Source organism: Dendropsophus ebraccatus, chromosome 9, assembly GCF_027789765.1.
Source record: "Dendropsophus ebraccatus isolate aDenEbr1 chromosome 9, aDenEbr1.pat, whole genome shotgun sequence".
Classification (NCBI taxonomy): domain Eukaryota; kingdom Metazoa; phylum Chordata; class Amphibia; order Anura; family Hylidae; genus Dendropsophus; species Dendropsophus ebraccatus.
In genome coordinates, this window is record NC_091462.1 from 49,721,693 (window position 1) to 49,749,428 (window position 27,736).

At 42.8% G+C, this 27,736-nt stretch overlaps 1 protein-coding gene across 1 annotated transcript in view; it reads right to left on the bottom strand.

Annotated features, from left to right (window-relative positions):
• Window positions 1-27,736, bottom strand: part of SLX9 (SLX9 ribosome biogenesis factor) — an 83,866-nt gene that overhangs the window by 11,777 nt on the left and 44,353 nt on the right. Inside the window, exons 3-4 of the mRNA XM_069985226.1 lie at window positions 17,370-17,432; window positions 11,549-11,711 (exon numbers count right to left, since the gene is read on the bottom strand). Of these exons, the coding sequence (XP_069841327.1) occupies window positions 11,549-11,711; window positions 17,370-17,432 (226 nt within the window). The remainder of the gene's footprint in view (window positions 1-11,548; window positions 11,712-17,369; window positions 17,433-27,736) is intronic.

Below are 27,736 nucleotides of genomic sequence, written 5' to 3' on the forward strand. Positions count from 1 at the left end.
TGTGGACCCTTATTTAATTACACTACACTGTCATGACATATTAGAAGTCCCATCCGTATACAAGTTCCCTCCAACACAGCAGAGCTGGTTTTATCAGAACGGGTGGGGTACACTGCTTCCAGCAGAGACTAATCTTTTATTAATAACCCTTACAAATGGCTCAAGGATTTTATGTCCTTCCACACATCAATTCTAATCTCTTCAAATAAACGCTTGTGTTGAAATGTTTATAGATGATCAGCATCAGATATAAGCTGATGGAGAAAAAGCCCTATTGTCATACAGCAATTAAAGCAGTAATCCCTGAAAGTTTGTATCAGCAAACAATCTGGGGGAGTGCAGGGATTGGGTCTCGTGTCAATCTGGGTCTCTCAGGAAATTCATTATTACACGGTTACTAATATAACAAGTGATGGTTTATTTGTAGTAATTCCACCAATAAATACTCTATGTAACTGCATGAAACTAGAACAATGAGTTCTCTATACGAATGAAAACAACCCATATAAAAAAAAGTTGTAATATGTAACTTCTTATCAATCACGTCTACTTTACAAAATTACTAGCTTAATTACATATATGATAGCTAAAATAATATAAAGTTTAGCTGGTGCTATGTGCAGGAGAGGGCCTAGACTGATTAAAAGCTAAGCCAGTCTACCTCCTCCAGAGGGTCCACACTGTGCCCAAATGGTAAAATCATTGCCCTCTCACCTCTGGGTAGCTTTCCCTGGTACAGCTTATCATCATCATCATCGGCAGAAGCAGCAGCAGTTCACCACTCGGACCAGGGCTGCTTTTGCTTGTTGTAATCCCCTCTCCCCCTGCCTTTAGCTGGTCAGCATCGGCTTAGATCAGAGATGCTTATATGATTTAACCCTTGCTTTACTGTGATGCTGTTTTAATTTCTGCTTACACAGCATCATGCATTAGATATGCATTAATAACCCCATTCTCTTCCCCAGCATGCCCTCTATGAGTGTACTGTAAATCATCCTGCAACACAATGCCAAATTACTGCGGTGCAGCTCCCATTCACTTAAATGGAAGCTGATCTGCAGTAGCCCAGCTCCACCATTTCACAATAAACAATGCCATAAGCTTCTGCGTATAAGTAGACGGCTGAATAATGGGGGTGACAGATAGCAGCACCTTGCTGATTAGACATTGATGGTCTATACTGAGGATAGGCCCAGTAGCGGTCTTGGGCACCAAGCATCCCACGCAATTGCGTGGGGCCCCCGACATCCAGGGGGGCCCCGCTCTGGTGCCCAAGACCGCTGCGGCTAACTATGTGCGCTCGTAACGAGCGCACATAGTTACAGGCAGCAGCGGCACTGACAGGGCAAGAGCCATTGGCTCCCTCCCTGTCAGTCACTCTTGTGGCCGCAGGAAGTGTTTTCCCTGTGGTCACTCTTGTGACCGCAGGGGAAACACTTCCCACAAGAGGGAAGAGAAGAGACGAGAAGAGAAGAGGAGATGTCGGTCCCAGGTGAGTAAAAAAAAATTTTTTTTTGTTATATACTATATAGGAGGTAGAGCACACAGTGGGGGCCTATATAAAACGGGAGGAGCGCACAGGGGGGCTATATAAACGGGGGGAGCGCACGGAGGGGGCTATATAAACGGGGGGAGCGCACAGGGGGACTATATAAACGGGGGGAGCGCACAGGGGGCTATATAAACAGGGGAGCACACAGGGGGGCTCTATACAAGTGGGGGAGCGCACGGAGGCTATATAAATGGGGGGAGCGCACAGGGGGGCTATATAAACGGAAGCACACAGGGGGCTATATACAAGTGGGGGAGCTCACAGGGGGCTATATACAAGTGGGGGAGCTCACAGGGGGGCTATATAAGGGGGGGATATATAAGGGGGGAGCACACAGGGGGGCTATATACAAGTGGGGGAGCTCACAGGGGGCTATATACAAGTGGGGGAGCTCACAGGGGGGGCTATATAAGGGGGGGGCTATATAAGGGGGGAGCACACAGGGGGGCTATATACAAGTGGGGGAGCTCACAGGGAGGCTATATACAAGTGGGGGAGCACACAGGGGGTATATAAAACTGGGGGCAGCACACAGGGGGTATATAAAACTGGGGGCAGCACACAGGGGGTATATACAACTGGGGGCAGCACACGGGGGTATATACAACTGAGGGGAGCACACGGGGTATATACGACTAGGAGCAGCACACAGGGGGTCTATATAGTATACTGGGGGAGCACACAGGGGGTCTATATAGTATACTGGGGGAGCACACAGGGGGGGCTATGTATAACTGGGGGATCACACAGGTCTATATATAACTGCGGGAGCACACAGGGGGGTCTATATACCACTGGGGACAGCACACAAGAGGTATATACTACTGGGGGCAGCACACAAGTGGTATTTACTACTGTTGGCAGCGCACAAGGGGTCTATATAACTGGGGGCAGCACACATCGGTCTTAATTACATTGGGACTGCACAGAAGTGCCTATATGCCTCACTACTATACTGGGGCACAGAACATACCTAATTATTAAGTGGGAGCACAGGGACACCTTTAATCTGTGGGGGCACAGAGGGGCGTAACTACTATATAGACGTAGAGGGGACCTAACTACTGTATGTGTTGGAGCCTAAAATATTTCTCTGACAGATTCTGGGGGGAAGATTACCAGCCGGGAGAAGACTTCAAGGTGGCCCACGCTGGATGGAGAGAGAAAGAAAAAGAAGTAAAAGACGCTGATCAGAGAAGACGCCTCCTGTAAGTCACTGGATGTAACTGCACTCTGTTAAAGGGTCTGTAGTGATAGGGGTCATGGTGTGGCAGTATTATGTTATGGCATCATTGGTAATATCTTTCTGTTTTGTTCAGAGCAGTTTTGAGGTGATATGTAATCTCTGTATGGTGGTAGGAGGGTTATAAGAGGACTACTGGGGGGGGGGGGGGGCAGCGCATGTTGAGGGGGGGGGGGCATGGGGGGGGCCCCAGACATGACTTCCCTTGGGGCCCCAGAAATGCCAAGACCGCCCCTGGATAGGCCATCAATGTAAAATGCTCAGAAAACCTATTGAACCTTATGGCTACCCTGTGGGCATACCATAGTATACATCAGAATATCCTTTAGATGGTATTCCAATGTATAACTGTATCACAGCCACAAAATGTGATGTTAACAGCGTCCACTAATCGCTTTCCACAAGATATGTTTTGTTCTTTTCTCTAGCCTTTCTGTGGGTGTCACAATATTAATGATTACTACTTTGTTCTGAACCTGTATAGTCATCAGAGTAGGTTCATATATGGCGAATGGCTGCAGCTTTGTCTAAATGCCTCAGACAGCACAGTAGACCTGAAAAGCATTAAGAATTCTCCAGCCACTCCATTCAAGCCAGAATATTCCTGAAAGATGATACTAAGAAGGGTAAGCAGTTTGTGTGTAACCACATCAAGTAAAGTGAAAATGCACAGATCAATCAAACTTTTATTTCCTGAGACTGGATTAATTCCTCATATGCCTGTGGTAGAGCATATTCTGGCTATGTGCACAAATACTTCTGTTTCTACTGTACTTTCTTGCAAATGCTGCAACGTTCAAACCTTGTCAAAATAAATACTTGGGGCGGTATCCACACTAATTCCGAGGGTTGTGCTTTTTTTATAGGCTTGTGATTTTAAAGGAGTTGGGAACACTAGTAATACTGTTTATAAAAGAAAGCGGCCATGTTTTTTTTTTCTTTTTAAGCACAACCTCTTTAAAAATAAAAAAAACAAAAAAAATACTCTTAACTGTACCCAATGGCTTTGCAGGGAGCCATCAAGTTTCCATTAGAACTACAATATTCTACTTCTCATAAGGCAACAAAAACATGAAAAACCCAAGCTACAGGACAAATCCCGCTGTCAATAGCACGCTTAAGGGTATAAACCCACACACCGTATACACAGCGTATTTACTGCTGCGATACGCAGCAGATTAGATCTAAATAACTGAACACAGCATCAAATCTAAATCATCAAATCTGCTGCGTATACGCTGTGTGTGTTTGTACCCTAATAGAAAGTTTTTTCTGTGTGTTATTCCGTTTTATAATTTTTATGTATAAGACCCAATACAAGCATAGAGGCTTAGCTGTTAATATAATGTAGTCTCTTTTCTTCCACTTTGTGATGCATACGCTTCATTGCTTTTTCTTTGTTTGCTTGTGGGATAAACCTGTGTCTCGCTTGCAAAACATATGGTGAACACAGCTTGACTGATTTAAATCAGAAACTATTGGTTCTTCACTAGGAAATGAGAGTAATTCCAGGGACAGGTAGTTCGTGGGATGGAAAACTAAACCAGAAGGAATCAGATATCAGAAAAATAGTGAGTTTGACAGCAGACAAGACTGAACCGGTTATATTCTCTGAGGCTCCAAGACAGATAAGTGCATTGGAATACTTAATGATTGTAAATTAATGCCAGTATTAAGCAGGTTGTGACGCCCACCACACCTTTTACGTTACCATGGAACTGTATAATGCAATTAAAATACCACTCTCACTTATATACCAATGCCAATCCCGATGGAGGAAGATACGAAATTGTCTAGAAAGCCGAGAATGTGATATAGAGCAAACACAAACTCAATCATTTCTATTCAAAATCTCATAACATCCATATTTACAGTGTGCAACATTGAAGATCCAAGTGGATTCTATGAGTGCAAATATACTGCTGAAAAAATAAAGGGAACATTCGAAGACCACATTGTTGGTCTCAGTGAATAAAATATTCCAGTTGCAAGTCTTTATTGATTACATAGTAGAGAGATGGTGTTGAGAACAAAAAAAACATAAAAATGATCAATGTAAATCAAAATTAATATCCCATGGAGGTCTGGTTTTGGAATGATACTCAAAATCAAAGCGGGAAATCAAGTTATAGGCTGATCCAACTTCATTTGAGATGCCTAAAGAAATGCCTCAAAGAAATGAGACTTAGTGTGTGTGGCCTCCACGTTGCCTGTATGACCTCCCAACAATACCTGGGCATGCTCCTGATGAGGCGGCGCATGGTCTCCTGAGGATCTCCTCCCAGACCTGGATTAAAGAATCAGTCAATTCCTGGACAGCCTGCAGTGCAATGTGGCATTGGGGGATGGAACGAGACATGATGTCCCAGAAGTTGGATTCAGGTCTGGGGAATGGGCAGGCCAGTTTATAGCATCAATGCCTTCATCATGCAGGAACTGCTGACACACTTCAGCCACACAGGGCCTATTGCACCTGCATGAAGTCTCCCAATAGGTCTGAGTATCTTATCTGAGTATCTGTGGGTTGTAGACAACACCTCATGTCACCTCTAGGGGTGAGAGCAATGACAAAATCCAAAAGTGACCAAAACAGCAACCAAAAAGGATGAGGAGAGAGAAATGGTCAGTGGTCACCTCCTGCAAATCTACTCATTCTATGGACGGTCTTGCTTATTGCCTATAATGTCTACTTGTCTGTTCCATTTGCACAACAGCAGGAGAAATTGATTCACAATCTCTTTGCTTCATAACTGGACAGATGGATGTCACAGAAGTGTGACTGACTTGGAGTAATATAGTGGTAGGTGTTCTCTTTATTATTTTGCACAGTGTATGATTCACTCACTCACTCTCCCATACCAAATGCCTATTATAAAGGGGTTCTTACCTATCCCAGGACAAGTGTAATCCATTTGAATACTTTAATCCAGTTTTGGTGAGGTGAGAATTAATTTTGGGGGAGGACAGCCTAACATTTTTTCAGCAATAAATATATATCACCAACAGAGGAAAGGAGGTGACCAAGACTCCATTATTGCAGCTCTTCCATCTTCCATTTATGCCAGAAAACTAAGAATTGTAGATCGTAGCTAAAATCTGCAGTAGCTCAGAGATACAACTAATTGTGAAAGTAATTTGTAGCAAATTATCTTTTCTTTTTTTACTTTCAGGAAGACTTAGCAAAAGGGGCCTTATGGCTGCAATGCAAATCCTCACTGGTCCCTTTAAGCCCCCATCCCCAGCTGTGGACAGAACAAGCACTTTAAACTTGTTTGGTTTTGCTTACAGTGACTAATACTTGCAGTTGACAGCACAAACACATGTCCAATACTCCCCCAGCTTGTAATAAAATGGCTCTGCTGACAATAAGCACAGTGTGGGTGGTTATAAATAAAGAAAATCTCTTATTACCGATTCTGCTGATTTCGTAGCAAATTTGCAAAACGTGAATACAGCACATGCTGGGTCTATACCAGAGAGTGTGTACTCTGCCCCAGGAGCACAAATCTCTAGAGACAAGTAAAGCAGAGCAGGGAATGAATTTTACATCGAGAAAGTGTGAATGGCTGAAGTGAGCTCACAAATATCAAGCAACTATTCACGAAGCAGACAATTCCACTAAGGCCCAGTAAAATGTCACAATAGCAAGTGAAATGCTGAAATAAATAAAAATAAATAATAATAATAATAATAATACTGTGGTACCTTGGTTTATAAGTAACTTGGTTTAAGAGCTCACAGTTTTTCAAAATTGTGACTTTGTTTAAGAGCTCCCTGTACTGGGTGGGAGGGCGAGTGGGGGAGGGGCATGGCCTGCACAGCGGGGTCTACAGCACTGTACTCTGACTCAGGAAGTCTCCCTCACCTTCCAAATCATAGCAGATCCACTTCAGGCTGGGGCTTGTATCAGGGGACAGGACTGTGGGGGTAATCTCTTCATAGCCGTAATCCCTCTCTCCCTGGACAGTGTGCTGCTATACTGTGCCCACATATTCCCTGATCATTCCTTCATGCTCCCTGCAGTCTGTCAGTCCTGATTGGTCCACGCTGAACACAACCCCCTTCTCCATTGCTGTCATGTGACCACACAGACCTCTGACAGCGGCCCTGCTTATCTATTCTAGCCTGTTGTACTACACTACTGCATTATGGGGATCTGCAGTTCCATCCTCTATCTACAAACTGTGGCTGTTTTTCATATAACATTTGCTGTAGATTGTATTACAGGCTTTTAACTAGGCCTCTTATTAGCAATGACTAGAAACCTTACAGTGAATGTGTCACTTAGATTTTCTTTTACTAAATAGAGTCAAATACTAAAACTTGTGATCTGTACAGCATTGCAGCGTCAGCTGACACTTTACAGCAGCCTCCTTTCATCACTGCAGACACAACAGGAAGTTCCAGCAAGATTTTAGGATTATTTAATAATAAAGATAGAAAAATGGAAAATTAGAAAAAAAACAAAAATTACAAACATTTTTGTTTCCCAGCATACCTGTTCCCTAGTCCTCACTGCACATTTTGCATGGGCTGACAAGGTGGGTGTGGGGGGCTGCACAAAATCTCAATCTTTAACTGCACCCCTAAAAAACTAACATTTTTTCAGCTCAATAAAAATGTAATCCGAGAAGAGACGGCATGAAAGTAAAAGCAATCATAATGTAAGCAAGCTAGTTTCTGCTCCATTTAACACACATAAATTTCATGTAAATGGTATTTCAATTATCTGACTAACCACAGGGCTAAAAAGGAAATGGTAGAGTTCCAAAGTCCAAAGAGCAGAATCTCTGTAATGCTATCTTGCAGCAGAAGGTGTATTACTACACTGTGCCACACAAGTAAATATAAAACCTAAACCACTGGATTAACAGGACAATAATGATCCAGAAATCTCCTAATTCCATAGCATGCCTGACGTGGGTTAAAAAAAAAAAGCCCTAAACAAGATCCTTTACACGTCACTGCAGAATTTAATCCTGTGTTCTCACAGCATCGCATCTGTCCACTATCCATCAGTAGCAAGAACACAAGCAGTTCTGTGCTACAGAAGGAACTATATGTATATTATATATTTAGCTTATTTTGTTCTACAGAATGTCTAAATAGCTATGACTAAGTACTGCACACAGGCTGGAACGTGTTAGCTGCATTTGTCCTGTAGATTTCATGGATGATTTTATAAATTATCCAGTAAAGCAGTGAATATCATTCATATGACGCTGTAACCCCATACTAAATGCAGAAATTATTATTATTTGCATCATAACTATATGTCCCACTCAGCTATACATAAGGCTGAGGTTATATCTTCTTTGTAAGTTCAGTCTCTCTGTTCCATCATAGCAGCTAAAAAAAAAAACAACTAAAGTGATTGAGTGTCAGATCCATCACACAATGAATACCAAGCAATGATGGATGGACCCTACTGACTTATAATGGGGACCTTTGGGCCCCACTGTGGTGTCTGTCACTTTGACATAGTGTTGCAAGCTGCACTACACTCCCAGTCACATATGATGAGACTCTGAATAAATATTCTATAAAAGTAACATGTTCATTCCTAACTCTAATAATAGACGTAAATATATAAATGCATACAAAATGCTGAAACACTGAACACAATGAACTCCCATTGAGAAGTCAGCTACCAGCATGCACTAAGGGGGTCCTGCGTATAGGGACATAAAAGCTCTCAGGAGTGAGGCGCAGCATTCCAGTATCCTGTGGATGCTACAACCCGCTGATATGTTGCTGTGACAGGTTGATCATCATGACAGATACCTGTGAATTCCAGTGTTTTCATCAGCATTATCTATAAAGGCTGTCAGCCATTCCCAGGAAAATATTCTCAAGGGCAAAACAGATTGGCCAGATTACAATTACCTTAGGGTGGAAGCTGCCTTACAATTTCTTTAGGGTGGTCCTCTACTAACATGTATACGTGTAAAACTCTTGAGACGATGCCAACTGATTGAGATCTGAATAAATTCACCAACTAGCACAAGTATAAGCTTTTGCTTGTGTCTGCTAGCTGCATGTGAGATCCCACTCAGCTAACAGATTCATCCGAAAACACAACCATGTAATCCCAATGCTGGCTAATATCACCATATGTCTGGGCGCATTTCTGCTTTCTACTAGAGATACTCCCATACTGTCAGAAAGCTGTTGCGTAAGAAATAACATTTATGTTGTAGCTTTTCTGTGTAGGAATCACCCATTTGTTTTCTTGGACAATTTTTTTGTCTATTCACTAATGCTAAGGGTATGTTCACATCTCGTTTTTGGCCGCACGTCGGGCTACATGTCAGAAATCAGTGAAAAAAGGATGCTGTCGTGAAGCCCGACGTGCGGCCGACGGCCACATTGACTTAAATGAGCAGGACGGAGTCATTATGTGACAACGTACTGCTCATTTGCCGGACATACTCGACCATCCCACCACACTAGTGGCTGATTTTTACTTAAAGGGAACCAATCACGCCAAAAATGCACCTAATGCTAGGGAAACGTGCTGGTAAATCACCCAGCACGCTTCCCAAACATACCCTTGTACCCTCCGTGCCCTGCTTGATTAGCCTGGAATCTTACTTTTATGAAGTCCCGTGCTGTATGCTAATTGCAGGCAAGTAGCCATCTGGGGGTATGTAATTATGGTCCTGGGCGGGTTCGAGCAATGGAATCATGCCTGGAGGGGCGTGATTGAAAGCACTGCGCTCTGCTGACGTCACTTGGGGCCTGCGTTTCACGTTGGCGGCTCACCGACGTCTTTAGGAAGCCACGCACGTGCAGTACGGCGGGAAAAGACGCCGACGTACTGCACATGCGCGGCATGCCCAGATGACTACTTGCCTGCAATTAGCATACAGCACGGGACTTCATAAAAGTAAGATTCCAGACTAATCAAGCAGGGCACAGGGGGTACAAGGGTATGTTTGGGAAGCGTGCTGGGTGATGTACCAGCACGTTTCCTTAGCATTAGGTGCGTTTTCGGCATGATTAGCTCCCTTTAAAGGGTTTGTTATAAGTTGGTTAAAGAGGGTTTTAAAAAGGGACATGCCCACTTTTTTTTTTTTTTTTGCAAATATAATTTTATAGAACATATAACAAGCAATCACAAGTGCAAAGGCAACAATTAACTTCATATAAGCAGCGACTCTGGGTCATAGACTCTGATGTCAATGTAGTAAACATAAAAAGTGTAATCCAGTCCAATATAATTTAGAACTGTCCACACAGAGTAATTATAATGATAAAATTTGTATATTTTTATAGAAATACCCTTCTTGGTTTTAAAAGGACAAAATAACAGGAGTGTAAGTTTTTAGATTTTTGTGGCGCATGGTGTTAGTAAACATGGTGAAACAAGAAATGATTGGGAAAAACTAGTAAATACTGTTTAAAGGGGATGCAGAGCAGGAAGGTATCTCTTTTACCTCCGATGCAGTTAGTCATGTTCCCTACAATCCAGTGAAACCATTAGGAGCACTGCTTGCCCCATAGCGCTGATCCGCCCCTGGCAGGCCCCTTTTGAATGATAATGAATGGAGCAGTCCGCCTGGAGGCAGGCCAAATAGGCGTTATGGGGGCGGGCAGTGCTTCTAACGGCCCTCCCAGTGCTTCTAACAGTCACCAGACTGTGGGGAACAAGAATAACTGCACCAGAAGGGCACCAAGGAGAAAGGTAAGAGACATACCTTTCTCTTCAGTGTATTCTGTGCAATAGGGGGTTATCAGCAGGTTAGATCCGTCTAACCTGCTCATAGTTCCCCTTTGATTATGGAAAAACATTAGTAAATCTGCTCTGATGTATTTAACAGCATCAGGAAAGGGTTAAAAAAAATATCCACAGGCATACCTTTAGATATGTGAACCTCGGCTGAGCAACAAGTGCACATAGGACAGGGCAGATCGCCTCAAGTATTCAGGATTTCCATCCCTTACAGCACAACACAATTAAATGTGGTACGAGGAGGCAAGCAAGGATACAGGATGGAAATGCTGGCCACTTTTAGCAATTGGTAAAGTAAAATCCCATGTTCTAACAAGTGGTGGGAGTCCTTGTGGTTATTACATTTGTAATAATAAATTATTTGGGCTGGAATACACCTTTAAGGAACAGATGATGTACATCACCAAAATTAACATGCAGCAGAGTGCTTTCCCCCTTCTAGACGGTAGTCTTGGATCCACACCTGGTTAGTGCAATATACTTATATACTTTATTGTTGTAATAACTGCCCTGTGAAAGAAGCATTTATCTCAAACGTCATTCAACTTGACGTTTACTTAAAAGGGAAATTAAAATGAAAGCACTATAATAGTACATTCACATTACAGGATCTTCTGCACATACCAATGTACCTAAATGAGTATCTGTATCGGGTCCTGTTAGTGTGAATGGACCCTAGCAATGATTTTTGAAACAATTTTGAAGCTATAAATGTCAATTCAAGCACTGAATGTCTTCATTCTAGACTACAATTATAGAATTTTCTTCAATTCTTATGTACTATCTGTGGCTGAAGGACATACTGTTAAGTTGGTTATACACATTTTTAGCGAAAACAAAGAGTGGACCCAGTAGAGACACTAGTGGAGGGGTATGGCACATTCTGGCAAGAACTGTATGAAGACAACAATGCGCTCATATTACATATCAGCAGCGCACCACTATGGGTAAATATGCCGATGAGTAACAGGTTGGCAGACACATATGTAATGTACTCATTGAATAATAAATAACTTACTCCTTAGGCTGCTTCCTAGGTGCTTTAGGTTTACGAGTAGAGGTTAGTTCTGACAGCTCAGGTAAGGCATCCACGAGAGGCTGCATGTCCCCTACCACTGGTGTAGCTTTCCTCTTGGCTTGTGCCTTTTTTGCCTGTTGAGCCAGTTTTAAGGATTCGATTTCTAGAGGAAATGATAAGTTCTGTAAATACATGCCATGCAAATAAAAGCAAAGAAAAACATACATAGAAAAAATAAAAAGCAAACAAAAAAGGAGAAAAGCGAAGTTCTTAAAAAATTTATAAATCTATATAACTTTGTGACAAAAGTGGATTTGAAAACATTTCTTCTTCAGAGTACCCCTTTAAAGAGCTACCAAAACTACAAAAAAAAAAAAAAAAAGGTACCAGTAGTCAGACAAATAATTATTATTGGTAAAAGCCCTTGTATAGAGATGATAAAAGGGACTGTCTAGTTTTGTTTTTATTTTTCCACGGGCCCCTTCACTGCTTACCAGAACCAGCTCTGTCTATTTGTGCACATGGTATTATAATCCTACTTCATACACTTCAGCCCTGAAGTAGTTTATAAAGAGGTTTCCAGTAGCCTTGTGTATATGCTACACCTGACAGAATAAGTACATATACTGCACATTATGTCAGAACTTCTAAACATGTATTTTGGACTTTTTTCCCCACTATTGTCTAAAGAACAGGGATATCAGATTGACTGATTTAGCTCTACATGTACTTTGTAACACCCGTGGGTGTAACCTAATATCTGTACCTAATTTTACAGTGCACATTTAGGCCAGATTCACACATAACGGATCCGCAGCGGATTTCACGCTGCGAATTTGCCGCGAAATCGGCTGTGGATCCCTTGCCTGCCAATTTTCAATCAGATTACATACTCGCAGCGGGATCTTGCCTGTCATTTTCAACTCGCTGCGGGTATATAAATTACAGTCCCTTCTCCTCGCTCCGGCTTCTCCCCATGTCTGAACGTCCCACTTAGCCAATCAGTGGCTGCGGCAGGGCACTGATTGGCTGAGCAAGACGTCAAGCCGGGAACCCCCGAAGCAAGCCGGCAGAGGGCTGTCACTTATATAATCTATGTCAATTCCACTGCGAATATGTAATGATTAAAAACAAATGGCAAGGAACCCTCAGTGGATTTCGGAGCGTGAAATCCCCTGCGGATCAGTTAAATGTAAATCTGGCCTTAAAAATGCCATAGCCTTTAATTTCAGGTTATAAAGAGTTCTGTAGTGCTAGGGATAATGTGTGGCTATCTGAAGTCTATAATGTAGAATACATATTGTATCTGCTCTTTGTAGTATATTATAATCACTAATTTGTATTTCAAGCAAGAGCCTTCACCATTATATCTTACTAAAAGTCCTATCCTTCACCGCTGTATGAACCCAATTATCCACCTTATAATAGCACAGCTTGTCTAACCTTGATACTTAAGTTTTAGTTTGTTTTTGTTGATTTATTATGACATAAATCAAGGTTATTTCCTTCATTACGTTTATTTGACATAAATTCTATGTTTTTGGGGATCTGCTATTTGAAGATTGTTTTAGCTATCTTGTCTGAAACCTGGAAATTGGTTACTTTGAAGGAATGAACAAGATACATCTGTATATTCCAGGATTATACAACAGTAGGCTGCGTAAGCCATTTTTAAAAATGGACAAAAAGACAGAAGCCTTTTGTATCCTTCCCTTGTACTCGTCTCTGTACCCTTACATGGTGCTGGTGGTACCCATGTCTTACCAGGTTGGCCTCCCAGAAGTTCTCTGCCCCTTTTGGCAGTATCCATGTCTTTCCGGCAGCCTTAGGGCTGCATCCAACTTCTGCAGCCAGCGGTAATCAAATGCCAAACGATCAGACTGGCGCATGCTCAAATTGTGCTCATCTCTACTAACAGAGGATGAATTAAGCTTTTGGGTGATAACTTTTTCTAGCTAGAATTGTATTTTTGTGCACGCAATATCACACTTGGGGCCTTTCGCTGGGCTCTGGAATCTTCTCCAAGCCAATGTCACAACCCAGTTGATTGGCTGCCTGCACAGCCAATCAGTGACTGGGGTAGGATGCCTCTGCAGTCACTGATTGGCTGAGCAGGCAACCCACCAGCCAGGAAGGCATTTTCCCCCTCGTCGTGACATCATCAGGACTTTGGGGGTGGGGGGGGAAGAGTGCCGTCCATCAGGGGTCCTGGAGCTGGTGTAGCGTTCTGTAATAACTTCTACCCTGCCCATGTCGGCTGTCAAAAGATCAAAATGGCTGGACTTCTCTTTTATTATTACTAATTACTATTAAGTGGATGTCCGTGCCTTTGCAGCACTGCGGTCTCCTGAAGGGCCTGCAGCATCACAACCCTGCTCAAGAATGCCCACTCAGCCTGTCAGTGAATGGGGCGGGCATCGCTGCAGTCAACAACTGGCTGAGCCCTTCCCACAAGGTTGTGACGACATTGGAACATGGGAGAAACTAGAGAACGGATTGTAAAAGCAAGCTGGTGATGTGGCGCTGTGGGGGCACGGAGAAAGGTAAATATAGATTCCTTATTATTTTCCTGCACCTCCTTGCATGCACTGTGTTTTTCCCGCTTTTGCCAAAGTTCTCTGGGTAAGGATAGGGAAAAAAAAGTTTCAATCCTGTGCATTTGGAAACCTGTATCAACGTTGTGAATATTTAGGAGGCAAGTTGCACAGTGGATAACTGCTATGAAGAAAGGCTTTAAACACTAAATAAGATAAGGTCAGCCTGAATTGAAGTGGAGGGAAGCCAGGCACAAAGTGCAATTGAAGACAGATGTTGAGGTGCAATAGAAACATGCTGCTGACACACAGTAAATTATCCACCCCAGCTATCACTGTGCGCTGGAGCAGCTGCCATGGCTCGCTTCCATGACTTGCTTTTATGTGTATGGTTACGTGGGCTCTGACACTGGACTAGGCAGCTCTGAAACAAGCACAATGCTAAAAAATTAAACCTTCTGCAGTTCAGCCTAAGAACAGGGTAAAATATCCAGAACTCACATGAACCTTTTAAGACTAAGAGAGAACATTTTCTTATTTTTCACTTTATAGGTCTGGAATTGCAAGAAATGCAAAATTAATTAACTTATCAGTGGCCTTTATTAAATATTTTGGCCTATCCAAACTATAGGAGCTATACAATACATCGGAGATAATATCCACACTCATGCCTAGGTTTGTATTTCTTGCCTTTTTGTAACTTGTGGGAGTTGCCAGCCATGTCTCACAGACAACTACTGCGACATAAAAGCGTAAATTCACTCTATCTTCAGCAGTCCAGCTCTTGTCGCAGCAGATGAAAGCAGAGTAGCCAGATTGGTGGTATGGGGTTACCGCAGTGGTGTCTCCAGGGTAAAATCCCCAAAGGCCTCATTATAATGAGCTGCATAGTTTAAAAGGGAACCAGTCAGCACGATTGTGCCGATATGGTTTCCTGCAGCACAGTATAGAGCTACTGTGCAGCTCGCGAAGCATACCAGCCACGGCTGCAGTGGTAACTTTATAAAGGTAAAAAAATATGTTTTATTATGCTGCGCGAAGCCGGTCATCAGCAAATAGTCTGGGCAGGGAGATGTTTGTTGCCTCTCTCCCTGTCAATCATCCTGCTTAGCCCGCTGACAAGCAGAGAGCCGTTGCCACTCCTGCCCTGGCCTCACACGGCATAATAAAAGATCTTTTTGGTCGGGAGAAGTCCATGCTTCGTGAGTTTTCCCTACATTATAAGTCTGTCCATGTCAGGTACGAATACAGTATGGGGCTATGTTGGTCTCAGAGTCAGAGCAGGAAGAGATGTGCAGCAGCTCAATCTTCTAATCAGTTCGGGTCACTCAAACACTCAGACTATAAGGCCCTATTACACGGAGCGCTTATCAGACAAAGACTGTTCGGTGCAACAGAGTTAAAGGACAAGTGCCATGAAAAACTTTTTCCCAGTAATTGAAGCACATTACAAAGTTATATAACTCTGTAATATGCTTCAATCACCTATCTGCCTCCCTTCCCTGTCTTTTCCCCCCTCCACCCCCCACCAGGAAGTGTCCTGACTCACACAGACCTGATTACTGTCGTCACCGTCACCAAGCTCTTCTCTCAGCTCCTTCTCCTGTTACACTAGCCTCCCCCCTCCCCTGCCTTGTCAGGTGACAGGCTTGCTCAGCTCCCATTGGCTGAACAACTGCAAGCCATCACTTGTCACATGTCATGCTCATCTTCCCTCAGACTGACTCCGGCACATAGGCAGCTCCCCCCTCCCCTCATACCCTCTCTCCTGCTGCCGTGGACTCAGTGAAGGAGTCATGTCACTAGAGAAGATAAGCTGAGCAAGCAGAGTCACCTGACAAGGAGGGGGAGGCTGGTGTAACAGGACCTAGAGCAGCCCTCCTGCTGATGACTCATCCTCACAAGAAGGAGCTGCCTGGTGACGGTGACCACAGTAATCAGGTCTGTGTGAGTCAGGACACTTCCTGGTGGGGGGTGGAGGGGGGAAAAGACAGGGAAGGGAGGCAGATAGGTGATTGAAGCATATTACACAGTTATATAACTTTGTAATGTGCTTCAATTACTGGGAAAAAGTTTTTCATGGTACTTGTCCTTTAAGTGACCGCACGTTGAACACAAAATCGTTAGATTGTCGCTTATTGTGATCTTTTTAACATGTTGGTCTAACTTGGTCTTTTGCTGATTATTAGCCAATCCTTTCTTGTAATAAGAAATATTTCAGTCGCTCTGGAACAACCATTTTCATTTGCACGAATGATTAGCAACCACTGAAAAAAATATTGTTCATTACAGCAATTGGGGGAAGTAATAACGCCAGAATCGTTTGCTACTATATCACTAGTTATCACTAGCGATCAATCATTTTAGGAGCTTTTTGCAAGATAATCGCTTTGTGTAATAGGGACCTATCTGATAAAAACTTTTAACATGACAGAGGGTTCGTTTTGTGACCTATATGCTAGGTAAGAGGGCTGCTATAGTAGTCTTGCTTTTGTAAAACCATGTACCACATATACTTGTCTATTTACGTGAATAGGTGGTATGTAATATTAAAAATGATATTCATCTTTAGCAGCTGCTGACAAGTCGTCCTGCTTTCAGAAGATCAGAGAGAAGAAAAGGAAAACAAACTACAAGTATGAGAAGTATAGTGTGAGCTTAGATCAGTCACTATAATATATATAACATATATATATATACATAACGTCACCAATGACGAGGCTGCAGCGTCTCTAAGCCATCAATTTTAAAAGCCTGAACAACCCTTAAGAAAATGAGATGTAGAAATGTCTTGTAAGTGTAGATAGAAGCAGTTATTAGTAAGATTTAGTATAGAGTTTGTATCTTCGCTTTTACTATTAATTTATTTGAAGTCATCTACAAATCAGACACTTTAACAACCTAATATCCCTTTCTTCCAACCCAAGACACCACCCAAGATGATAGCTTAGGAAATGGCAAAAAGTGTTGATGGAACATTACCCATGCTAACAAATGACAATAGGCAAAAAGGATGAATGCATTTCTATGTAGAAATCATGAATAATACAGATATTTTCCATGCCTGTAGCTTAGCTCATGGAACATTTATTAGAAAGGAGATTGTTACAATAGAACCTAATAAGTGGGGTTACTGGAGCTGGTATATAATGTGATGAAAGTAACCCAGTCAGTGTCATACAAATCAATCAGGTCTGCCTATTCTAGTAATGCTTCCTCTCTCCTTCTCATGTCATAGAACTACAGAGGTCTCTTCATAAAGGTAATTCTGCAAAGTTTCTACTTACTCTGTAACCATCTTTCTCGTCTTTGTTTTGTTTTTTCCTTCTTGGACAGGATAATTTTCTCTTCTGTAATAGATAAAGAAATGGGTAAAAATTGTGCAGATACTTTGGCCTGTATATAGTATAACAGCATCCTCCAAACGATGTAAATAATGCTAAATACATTGTAACAATTCTATAGAGCCAAAACCATCATTTCTCAAACATAATTTCTCTTAATATAAATCCAGACCCCCATACAGCTAGGTTGAAACGGTAAGATGATATTTATCATCTCTATTTATCACCTCACTAACTACTAAAAAGAGTCTATAGGACCACTGATCCTGAGAATGAATAGGCAACGGTGCCCCAAAATGGAATTGTATTGAGTAAAAAAAAAAAAAAAAAAAAGTGAAAGGGTCACATCACTGAATCTACTCTGCTGCTCTTTTTCTCAAGATAAGTGGGTATGGTATTGCAACAGAAGATCAAAGAAAAGCCAGGGCTTCATCATCAAGTTATGTATACGTTGGCCCAACGTCATTTCTGCATCGATGGAAGCATTAGGGATGTTTTTTTTCTACATTAAAGCCCAGAAATGCCCTTTAAAAGGGTACTCCCATCATGCAATGTTATGGCCAACCTCCAACCTCTGAACAGCTGTAAATCCTGAGAATCAGGGAATGGAGCTCACCTGAATAGAGAAGCAGCACAGTTGAAGGTCCCCCTATTCTCAAGTTGGGTGGGGGGCCCATATCAGAAATAGATGATATTTTCTAGCAATATCCCATTACAGTTTATTTTAAAGGGAAGAAACTTTTAAATAGTACATTCATTGTATACTCTACACCCAAATTATACTAGGTACCAAAGTTATAGTTTGTCACCAGCACACCCTTGCCATAGGTCATCTTTGCCATCTTTGATAGTTTAAGGGGTTGACCAGTTATTACTTCATTTGTTTAATACACTTGCCCTAGCTAGCCCTTCTAAGCTCTTCACATTGAGTAGGAACAGCAGCGGTGACAGCGCAGCCTATAGCTGCAGGAGCAAGATGGCTGGGCAGCAGGTCCATATTCATATAGAGCCTGCTGTCATCACCCTCATCCTGTTCCTGAATCTATCACTGCTCAGGGCTGCTCCTAAGTATTCACAGTGCAGCAAGGGGCCCTTCCCTGCTGCACTGTGACACACTCCGAACAGTCAATATCGTACCATGTACAGGGCAGGACTGGTACACAAGCCAGGCACTGGGTCGTCACTTGACTGGTCCAGGGAACCCCAAAACTACAACAGAATTGGAAATAGAAGCCAATCAGTTTACAAGAGCTAGGCAGGGCAACTGTATTAAAGTGACTCTGTACCCACAATCTGGTCCCTCCCAAACCACTTGTACCTTCAGATAGCTGCTTTTAATCCAAGATCTGTCCTGGGATCCGTTCGGCAGGTGATGCAGTTATTGTCCTAAAAAAAAAAACTTTTAAACTTACAGTCTTGTGTTAAATTGACGTGGCCTCGAGTACCCATGCCCTAGGATTGCAACACCCCTCCGCCCCCCCCCCCCCCCCATCATCATTAGGAATGCCCCTAGAACAATTTCTTCTATTAATTCCCTGTCTAAACACTGCACATGTGCTGAATGGTTAAGGCACCTGTGCACTATTCGGACAGGTGATGAGTAGGAAAAATCCTGCCCACGGGCGTTCCTAATGATGAGGAGGTTGGGGAGGAGGGATGGATAGGTGTCGCAATCCTAGGGCACGGGTACTCTAGGCCACGCCAATTTGACACAGGGCTACAAGTTTAAAAGTTGTTTTTTTAGGATAACTGCATCACCTGCCGAACAAACCCCAGGACAGATCTTGGATTAAAAGCAGCGGTTATCTCAAGGTACAAGCGGTTTGGGGGGGGGGGGTGTCAGATTGTGGGTACAGAGTCGCTTTAAGCCTATGCAATAGCAATCTTTAAGATATCCTATACAAATTGTGGCAAAAGAAATTATATTTCAGGTTTGTATAAACTATTTATGGAGGCACAATAAATGTGTTTTAAAATTAGAAACAAACCCAAAATGTAGGGGTTAATAAAATTAAGATACCTGCCATATAAAGACTTTATTAATTCCACTGGGCAAAGCATCGAGCATAGCCTCCTATAAACACACTTAAGAGTATGATTTTTCAAATGCATACCTTCACATTGACATGTTACTGCAATCTCTACTCACAATGCATTACACTTCCTTGTGCTGTATGTGCACCGAACAAACAAAATGTTCTGTATACATCAGCAGCCACCACACAAAGTCAAAGCAAGGCGCACACACCCCTGGGCATGCTTCCATCGGGTTTTGTTCTGATGTATGCAGAGGAGCTCCTGAGACATTCGTGGAATGGTAAGCTCAGCATTATTGACATTCTAATGATGGATTTTATTTAACCTTTTTCTTGATGAAAGTCAGATATTAAGTAATATAAGGATAAGGAACTTTAAAGATTTTTATAGCAAAGTTAGAGAAACTTTGTAAAGTATGCTCCGAGAAGAGGCATGCTTGATCCTTGTGTTTCACAGAATTCCTTTAAACCCTCCCAGAGCTCCAGTTTTTTGGATGGTGTGATAATACCAAGCAATTCTAATGCAGAAAGTTATGTTACATACCTACAACTGGGTATACCTATCCTACTCTATTCAAGACCACTATAGGCCAGCATATAAAATTGGACCTGGATTGCTTTAATAAACTGCTCGCTCCTAAATTATTTTTATGATGTACATATACTTTCTTACAACTTTCCTTTATGCTATTCTTAAATTTTTTCCCCCTGACAATGTATAAAAATATGTTTATTACTGGGTGCTACTATTGTCCTTGTAAGTGGGAAATGTCCCTTTACAATCTGACCCTATGCGATCAGTGCTAACAGAGTAAGACTATACAGGACGAAACAGAAATGGCTGCACCTAGTCAATATAAGCAGAGACATCTTACATGGGAAACAGGTAGAACACTGCAGTATTTTACTTTATAGGGACATTTAGACTAAAACATACATGTTAGTGCCCTTCAGGTGCAATTCCCTGGGACCCCGTTTGTTTCAAAGGACTTTCCATTTCCAAATACCTATTATGGCCCCCAGGTAAAAAAGGTATAACCATCTTACATGCAGACTTAATACAATGTAAATCTGAAAGAACCGAGCCACTAACAAAAAACTTTGGAAAGCTGACTTGCATTATCTTAATGAGACGCTATGTAAAATGGCCCAGGAAACTCCCCCATTTTGATATATTGCTGGGGATAGGTTGTTTGAAAATATTAAAGTGCACTCATCTCCCTGGCTTCCGCAGCGGCACCACCAGTATCTTACTGATCCATCCCGCTATTCGGCAGGACACAGCTTCAGCCACTGGTTTGCTGGGCTGGGTCTGCAACGTGACGTCCCTGAAACCGAAAGCATCCACACATTGGGGGCCAGAGCAGTAGTAAACAGGCAGCAGCACAAGAGCCAGGGAGGTGAGTTTATTTTTTTTCACTCATCCCCTCTCCAAGCATTCTGCAAAAAGGGATCCTGGCCAGACAACTCCTTTAAAGCATTGTTTCTTTTTTTCTCTTCATAGAATTTTTATTTTATGTCGAAGGTCAGAAGTATCAGTGGGGTCTGGATGGTAAGACACCCGCCGATCGCTGTGCTCAGCAGTGCATGCTCTCACTGCTAAAGTAGGAGTGACGGAATTATAATGGAGTCTATGGAACATCCAGCAATCATTGTACCGGAATTTCCATTGGCTCCTTATAATTCCATCTACTACTACTACTACTACTACTACTACTACAAGTGAGAGCAAAGATGAAGTGCCAAGCGCACACACTTTCCTTAATCAGTCTTCTTAGTCACAACTGTGCTGCTTTAGTTAGTTGTCTTAGTGCAAGTGACCAAAGGCAAGATGGGAAATGAGCCATATCCTTACTGGCAGAGATCACTAGCAAAATGAATAGTGTAAAAAGCTAGACTCCACTGTGTCACCTGCTGATACTGTAAGGGATGGGACATATCACTAACAGTAAAATACTGTATTGCTCACACAGATATGGTGACCCAAAGAAAACCGCAGGCGTCAGGGATCCTTCAGCAATGGTTGCTCACTGCTCAGATGGTCCAGCCCCCAACATCTGCAGCGTGCCTGAAGAGATATGAAAAACCTCTGATCGCTGGTTAATGAAAGGCACACATAGCTCATATAAGCTGTGAAATATGAAGGGGGAACTTGGCAATGCTGATCAGAGATGCAGACGGCTGGCAGAGGCCGCCAAGCTGCATGGGTAAAGAATTATGGGAGGGAGGAAAACCACAAGATAACCCTGGAGCTGGAAATAGCTATGTGCTTTATGAGCAGCAGAAATGCCTTAAGTGACTTCATCTTGTCTCTGTGTACAGTGCTGGCCCAGAAGCGTTTGTAATTTTTTATGAAAAGACTTCTGGTAGATGAAACAACGCTGAGTTACGCTATAAAAGATATAAAAGCAACAAAAGACCAGCCAGCAAAAGCACAGTGATAGTGAATGACAAATACAACCCCAATTCTGCAGGCATGCTGGATGGATGGGATCCGGTCTGGTTTTTGGAAACATTGAACTATGAGCACATACAGAACATGCAGAATATGCCATGTAATGGATGAGTACTTTATTGAAATGAACTTTTATAAGAAAGGTAGGAAAAGTGTTCCAGCTAATGTAGCGAAGCTGAATTCTGGAAGTCAACTAAAAAGCAAGTCAAAAGCAAACAATGCAAACACCATCAGCTCCATTGATATTTGCGTTCCCATCAACAACACATTATCCAGGAAATAAGGAGAGTACTGCAAAACAATGCAGGGATGGTGGATCAGATGGGAAGCTTAACCACAAGACAATGGCCACCATTAGGGTTTTAAGAATTATTATATGTTAAAATAGATTAAGAATAAACTGGCTTAGAGCCATCAATAAAATCTCATTTGTTTTCAGGCATGGAAGTATGGGTATTACATAGGATAGCAAATGCTGCTTTAGTCTATGCTGACAGACTGTATAAACAACTGCCGCGCCGTGTGAACAGACGTTGTTTAATGCTACCTTTGGCCTGAATAATTCTGGCCATAGGTAGACTTAAAGGAGAAGTCCGGCAAAAAATTTTATTAAAATATTGTATTGCCCCCCCAAAAGTGCTTATTTCCCTGCACTTACTACTGCATCAAGGCTTCACTTCCTGGATAAAATGGTGATGTCACGACCCGACTCCCAGAGCTGTGCGGCTTGTGGCTGCTGGAGAGGATGATGGCAGAGGGACACTGAGGGACCCAGGGCACTGGAGGGACACTGAGCATCCCTCTGCCAACATCCTCTCCAGCAACTCCAATAACTTTTTTTTTCGGGGGGGGGAGGGCGCAATACAATATTTTAATAAAAAGATTTCGCTGGACTTCTCCTTTAAATAACGGCCGTTCATGTGGAGCAGCCATTGTTTATACAGCGTGTTAATATAGTCTTAAAATGAAAGGGTATACAAATGTCATTAGAGATGGTCCTCCAATTTGAAACCTTCTACCCAGACTGGTGCATCATTACTACAATGTGCAGGTTCTGGTAGATTAGTTATTGTGACTTGTTGGTGGAACCAGAACGTCCAGCATGTCAACTAGTGTATTCAATAGAGTTCCAATGTAGGGATTATAAGTTATGCTTCTGTCTAGGAATAGTCTCTCCATGAAATTTTTAGGTAGCCAATTACCTTGCAGACATAGTGTGACTACTACGTATGGTACACAAACATAGTAACAAGGTTATTGTACAGTAAGGGGAATACATAAAAATGTGTGCATCAAAAAATTTTGTTGCAGTGTTATCAAAATATAACAAGTTGGATTAAAATTTCCCCCAAAATAGGCCAATTACAAGATGGTGCAAACAAAAAGGTGTGAAGAACAATGTGAAAATCCATAAGTTTTCCAAGGACCCAGTGCTACTTTTTAAAATCCTTAAACTGTCCAAGAATTAGAGTTTTCATTTATTCCCCCAGTGAATCAAAACTTGGTAAGTGAGTGAGCGTGTGCACAAGAGGGCGAGCGTAAAAAAGAGATAGCTGTTGTGTCGGTCACAATTTTAATTGTTTTAGTCAATATTTGGTCCCCTGTAGGTGTCACTGTTGATATGTTACAGACTGATTCTAATTGTTTAAATAACTGTACCCAGAATACACCACACAAAATCGGACAGTAACAGTTTCTATTAAGAATACAAAGAATCTGCAAAAAAATAATAATTCTATATAAGAAAAATACTACTTAATATAATCTAATCGCAAGTGGATCCTACAGTAAGATGAAATAAAACATTTGGACATCGCACATAACAAAATTAGAAATGGAAACATTAAAATATTCAGTTAATGAAAGCAAATAGTAATGGGATTAATTCATTTAGCCCGACTCTAGCAGAGATCAGTGGCTGAGTTGCTAAAATTATCTGATGCAGACAGTCACGGCTGTAAGTCAGGGTGATATAGCTTTGGGCAACCTTCAGCTAATGAAATGCTGTAACTAAGGCGAGGATTTGCAGGGGAATAGTCACCAAATCATCTCAGGTTATTTTTTTTTTATGAAATAATGTAAAAATGTACTCATAACTGTGATATGTGTAGGTACATGTGTGACCTTATAAAGCGGCTGGGGATAAGGCTCATCTATTTATTGCCTGGATGAAGAGCAAATGGACAAAAAGTGAGCACAAGGCTCAGGGTGAAGCTATATGAGCAATTGACCAAAATTTTCCAACATCTGTAGAATTTTACCAGCCAAGCTGTACAGTAGCAGCTGCATTTCAGCCACATGAGACTGACTCTTGTGAAGTCCAGCTATTTGCAAAATTTCACGGCAAGCAGCGGCAGGGGAGAACATAATCACTACTTACTATTTCCCATGCCTGCAAAAGCGCCAGTTCACAGGTTTCGTGACCCCTGCTGGAAGGTCATCAGAACTTTGGGGGGGGGGGGGGCTGGTGGATTGCACGCTCCACCAATCAGTGACTGCTGCGGTGTCCAGCCCCAACCACTGGCTGGCTAAGCGAGCAGTCCATCAACCGGGTCGTGATGTCGGCTGAGCAATAGAGCCGGAGGCCAGCGAGTGTCCTGGAGCAGCAATCCAGCTCTAGAGAGACGAGTTGGGATAGTTTGTTATCTTCTTCCCTGCTACACCTTCAAAGAATATCTGGTACCCCAAACTGAAACCGACTTTAATGTATATTTTTGGTGAATTTAAGATAAAGTTTTTCATATTACTATTATGTTAATATTCATTTGATTTCCTTTGGGAAACCAGATCTTTTGTAGGTGCAGCTACAGTATATGAAACTTAAAGGGAACCTGTCACCCCCCGTCCCAGGGCAGAGCCTGGCCTGCCCCCCGCTAGAGACCCATATACTTACCCCGTTAACGAAGTCCCGCTCCTGGAGCAGCTCCCGTTGCCGGGATATCACCATGGGAAGCCCGGCGCGCGTGCATCAGAGATGAGTCCGACGCTCATAGAGAATGACGGCTCCAGTCATTCTCTATGAGCGTCGGACCCATCTCTGATGCGCATGCTCCGGGCTTCCCGCGGTGACATCTCGGCAACGGGAGCGGCTCCAGGAGCGGGACTTCGTGAAAAGGGGTAAGTATAAGGCTCCGTTCCCACTGAGGAAAGGTAGCGGAATTCCGCAACGGAATTGTCCGCCGCGGAATGCCGTTAGACTCCCATTATGAGCGGGAGGCTAACGGCATTCCGCGGCGGACAATTCCGTCGCGGAATTCCGCTACCTTTCCTCAGTGGGAACGGGGCCTAAGGGTCTCTACTGGGGGTCGGCCGGGCTCTGCCCTGGCACGGGGGGGTGACAGGTCCTCTTTAAAAATTTTCATACCTTATTTTACATCATACGTCATGGTGCTTGTTCAAGTAAAAAGTGATCTTTTATCAACTGCAGAATGTGATAAGTGAGCGGGGCTTCATGGCAACAGCACCACTTAGCCCCACCCACAGCACCACCGTTGCCCCCTCCCCTCTGTGATGTCACCATCACATTGTCCCCGTCCCCTTGATGCCCATTGGTATTGGCCGACCTAGAGGGGGTGGGGCCTAGACCTTTAGGCCAGCCTGTTCCAATGGTTGGCGAGGGGGTGGGTCCTATGTGCCTATGACATCAGGGAGAGGTGGGGCTAGCGGTGGCGCTGTTGCAGTGAAGCCCCGCCCACTTAACACAATCTGCAGTTGATAACAGATCACTTTTTACTTGAACAAGCACCATGACGTATGATGTAAAATAAGGTATGAAAACCACATTTGCCTTTTACACCTGTGTAGAGAAATCAGAATGCAAAAAGGGGGGACAGTGTCACTTTAAGACTATGGCATCCTGGAAAATGCAGCCCTTATTGCTGGCAGTAATCTGATATAGGATACACTATAAACTAAGCTCTCCTCTGTTATGCTCTTGTGAGCGTGTCAGTCGACAAAACCGTTGACCACGTCCAGCAGATACAAGCAGAATTGTGAGGTTGCAGAAAAGCATAATACAAGGTTTGATTTTCTACACACATTAATCGAGATATAAAACAAAAAAAAGGGGGTTATAAGGTGAAGGTACGCCCTACTCCTGGAATATGACAAACTCTTCTGCAGTAAGAGGTTCACAGGGTCAAAGCGGTCAAAGATTTGCGTAATGTGAAGAACGCAGAAGTAAGAATACTGCAGCACTTTAGCATCTTCTATGGAAACTGGTTTCATTCACTATAAAATGCAGCCTTTGTGGATTTACAGTCACATCGGCCTCAAATAACAGCTAGCATCACCACAGCCCAAAGGTGGGTGCAACTATGCAGATACCAATATAAAATTCTGCCATTCCATGCACCTCTCTGGCTGACAATTACCATCTCTATGCTTGTCAATCACACAAGGCCCATATCCTTGCAGAAGGTACCCAGCCATGAAAATCCTGAAATCAGCTATCGGTTAGATTGAATCAAGTCAAAAGAGTTCAAACTGAAATGTGTATATGAGCTCAACACACATGATCATAGCCAGGAAGGATGCAAACAGGAAAACAAGACAAATGCTGACAGATTCCCTGGATCCCTCCACTACAAGACTTACGCTGGAATCCTCACAGCTAGGACATGATGGCCGGAGGGCTGTTATCTATGCACAGACTAGAAAACATTGCTCTTATTGCAAAACTGAAAACAAAGGTTATTTTAAACATAACAAAACGTTGATCACTGTATCTCCATTGGCACGTAAAGTCTGATACTGAACAGGGAGGGAATTGATACAGATGTCTCCAACAAGTCACAGGAAAGCAACATATCTTTTCCTCCAACAAGTCACAGGAAAGCAACATATCTTTTCCTGTGTCTGCAGGCAGAATTCTATAGAAAACTAAATTATATTGCGGAACAGTTCTTAGGTAGTCTGTCTATTTGTCTATTTGTATTGCACAAACACAGTAATGCTGCTGTATTCTTACTCCATGCTCTGAATACTTTGCTATGCAGGAACTTGGGCTGAACTCCAGATCATTGCAAGATATAATATGTATTTACAAGCGCTGCTTTAAGGCTAAGTTCACAAAACGTATAAATTCATTGAACAACGGCCATTGTTGCAGGTTTGCTACAATGGCGTTTAATGAAGTGGCCGATCGCATTGAAGTCTATGGAATTCCGGACGGAGTGTATACACATAGTATACACTCCAGCCGGGATTCCATACAGCCACACAGAAAATTGACATGTCAGTCTTGTGTAGCCGCTATTCATTGAATAGCGGGCGCACAAAACTGACAGTGCACACAATGTAAAGTGCGGCTCTGGTCACACTTTTCTATGTTTGCTATGGTTAATTGGAATGCGGGCACACCCTAATGTGCCCACATTCCAATTAAAAAGAGATGAAGTTCATCTGGCCGGTACTGCAGTACAAGCTGGGATGTACTTCACAGACAGCGGCCGTTCTGTGACACGGCTGTGTCACAGAACGCCCGCTGTCATACACTGTGACCTTGGCCTGAAGGAGCGTTCACACGTACAGGATGCGCCACAGATTTGATGCTGTAGATATCAACGTAACTAAATGACTGAATGCAGCATCAAATCTGCTGCGGATCCTGTAAGTGTGAATGCACCCTAAAGGGGTTTACCACTTACCATAAGCCACGGCCGTTGGGCATGGGGCAGCCAATTTAAAAGTTGTTTTTTTAGGACAATAACTGCATCACCTGCCGAATGGACCCCAGGACAGGTCTTGGATTAAAAGCAGCTATCCGAAGGTACAAGTGGTTTGGGGGGGGGGTGTTCGGATTGTGGGTACAGAGTTGC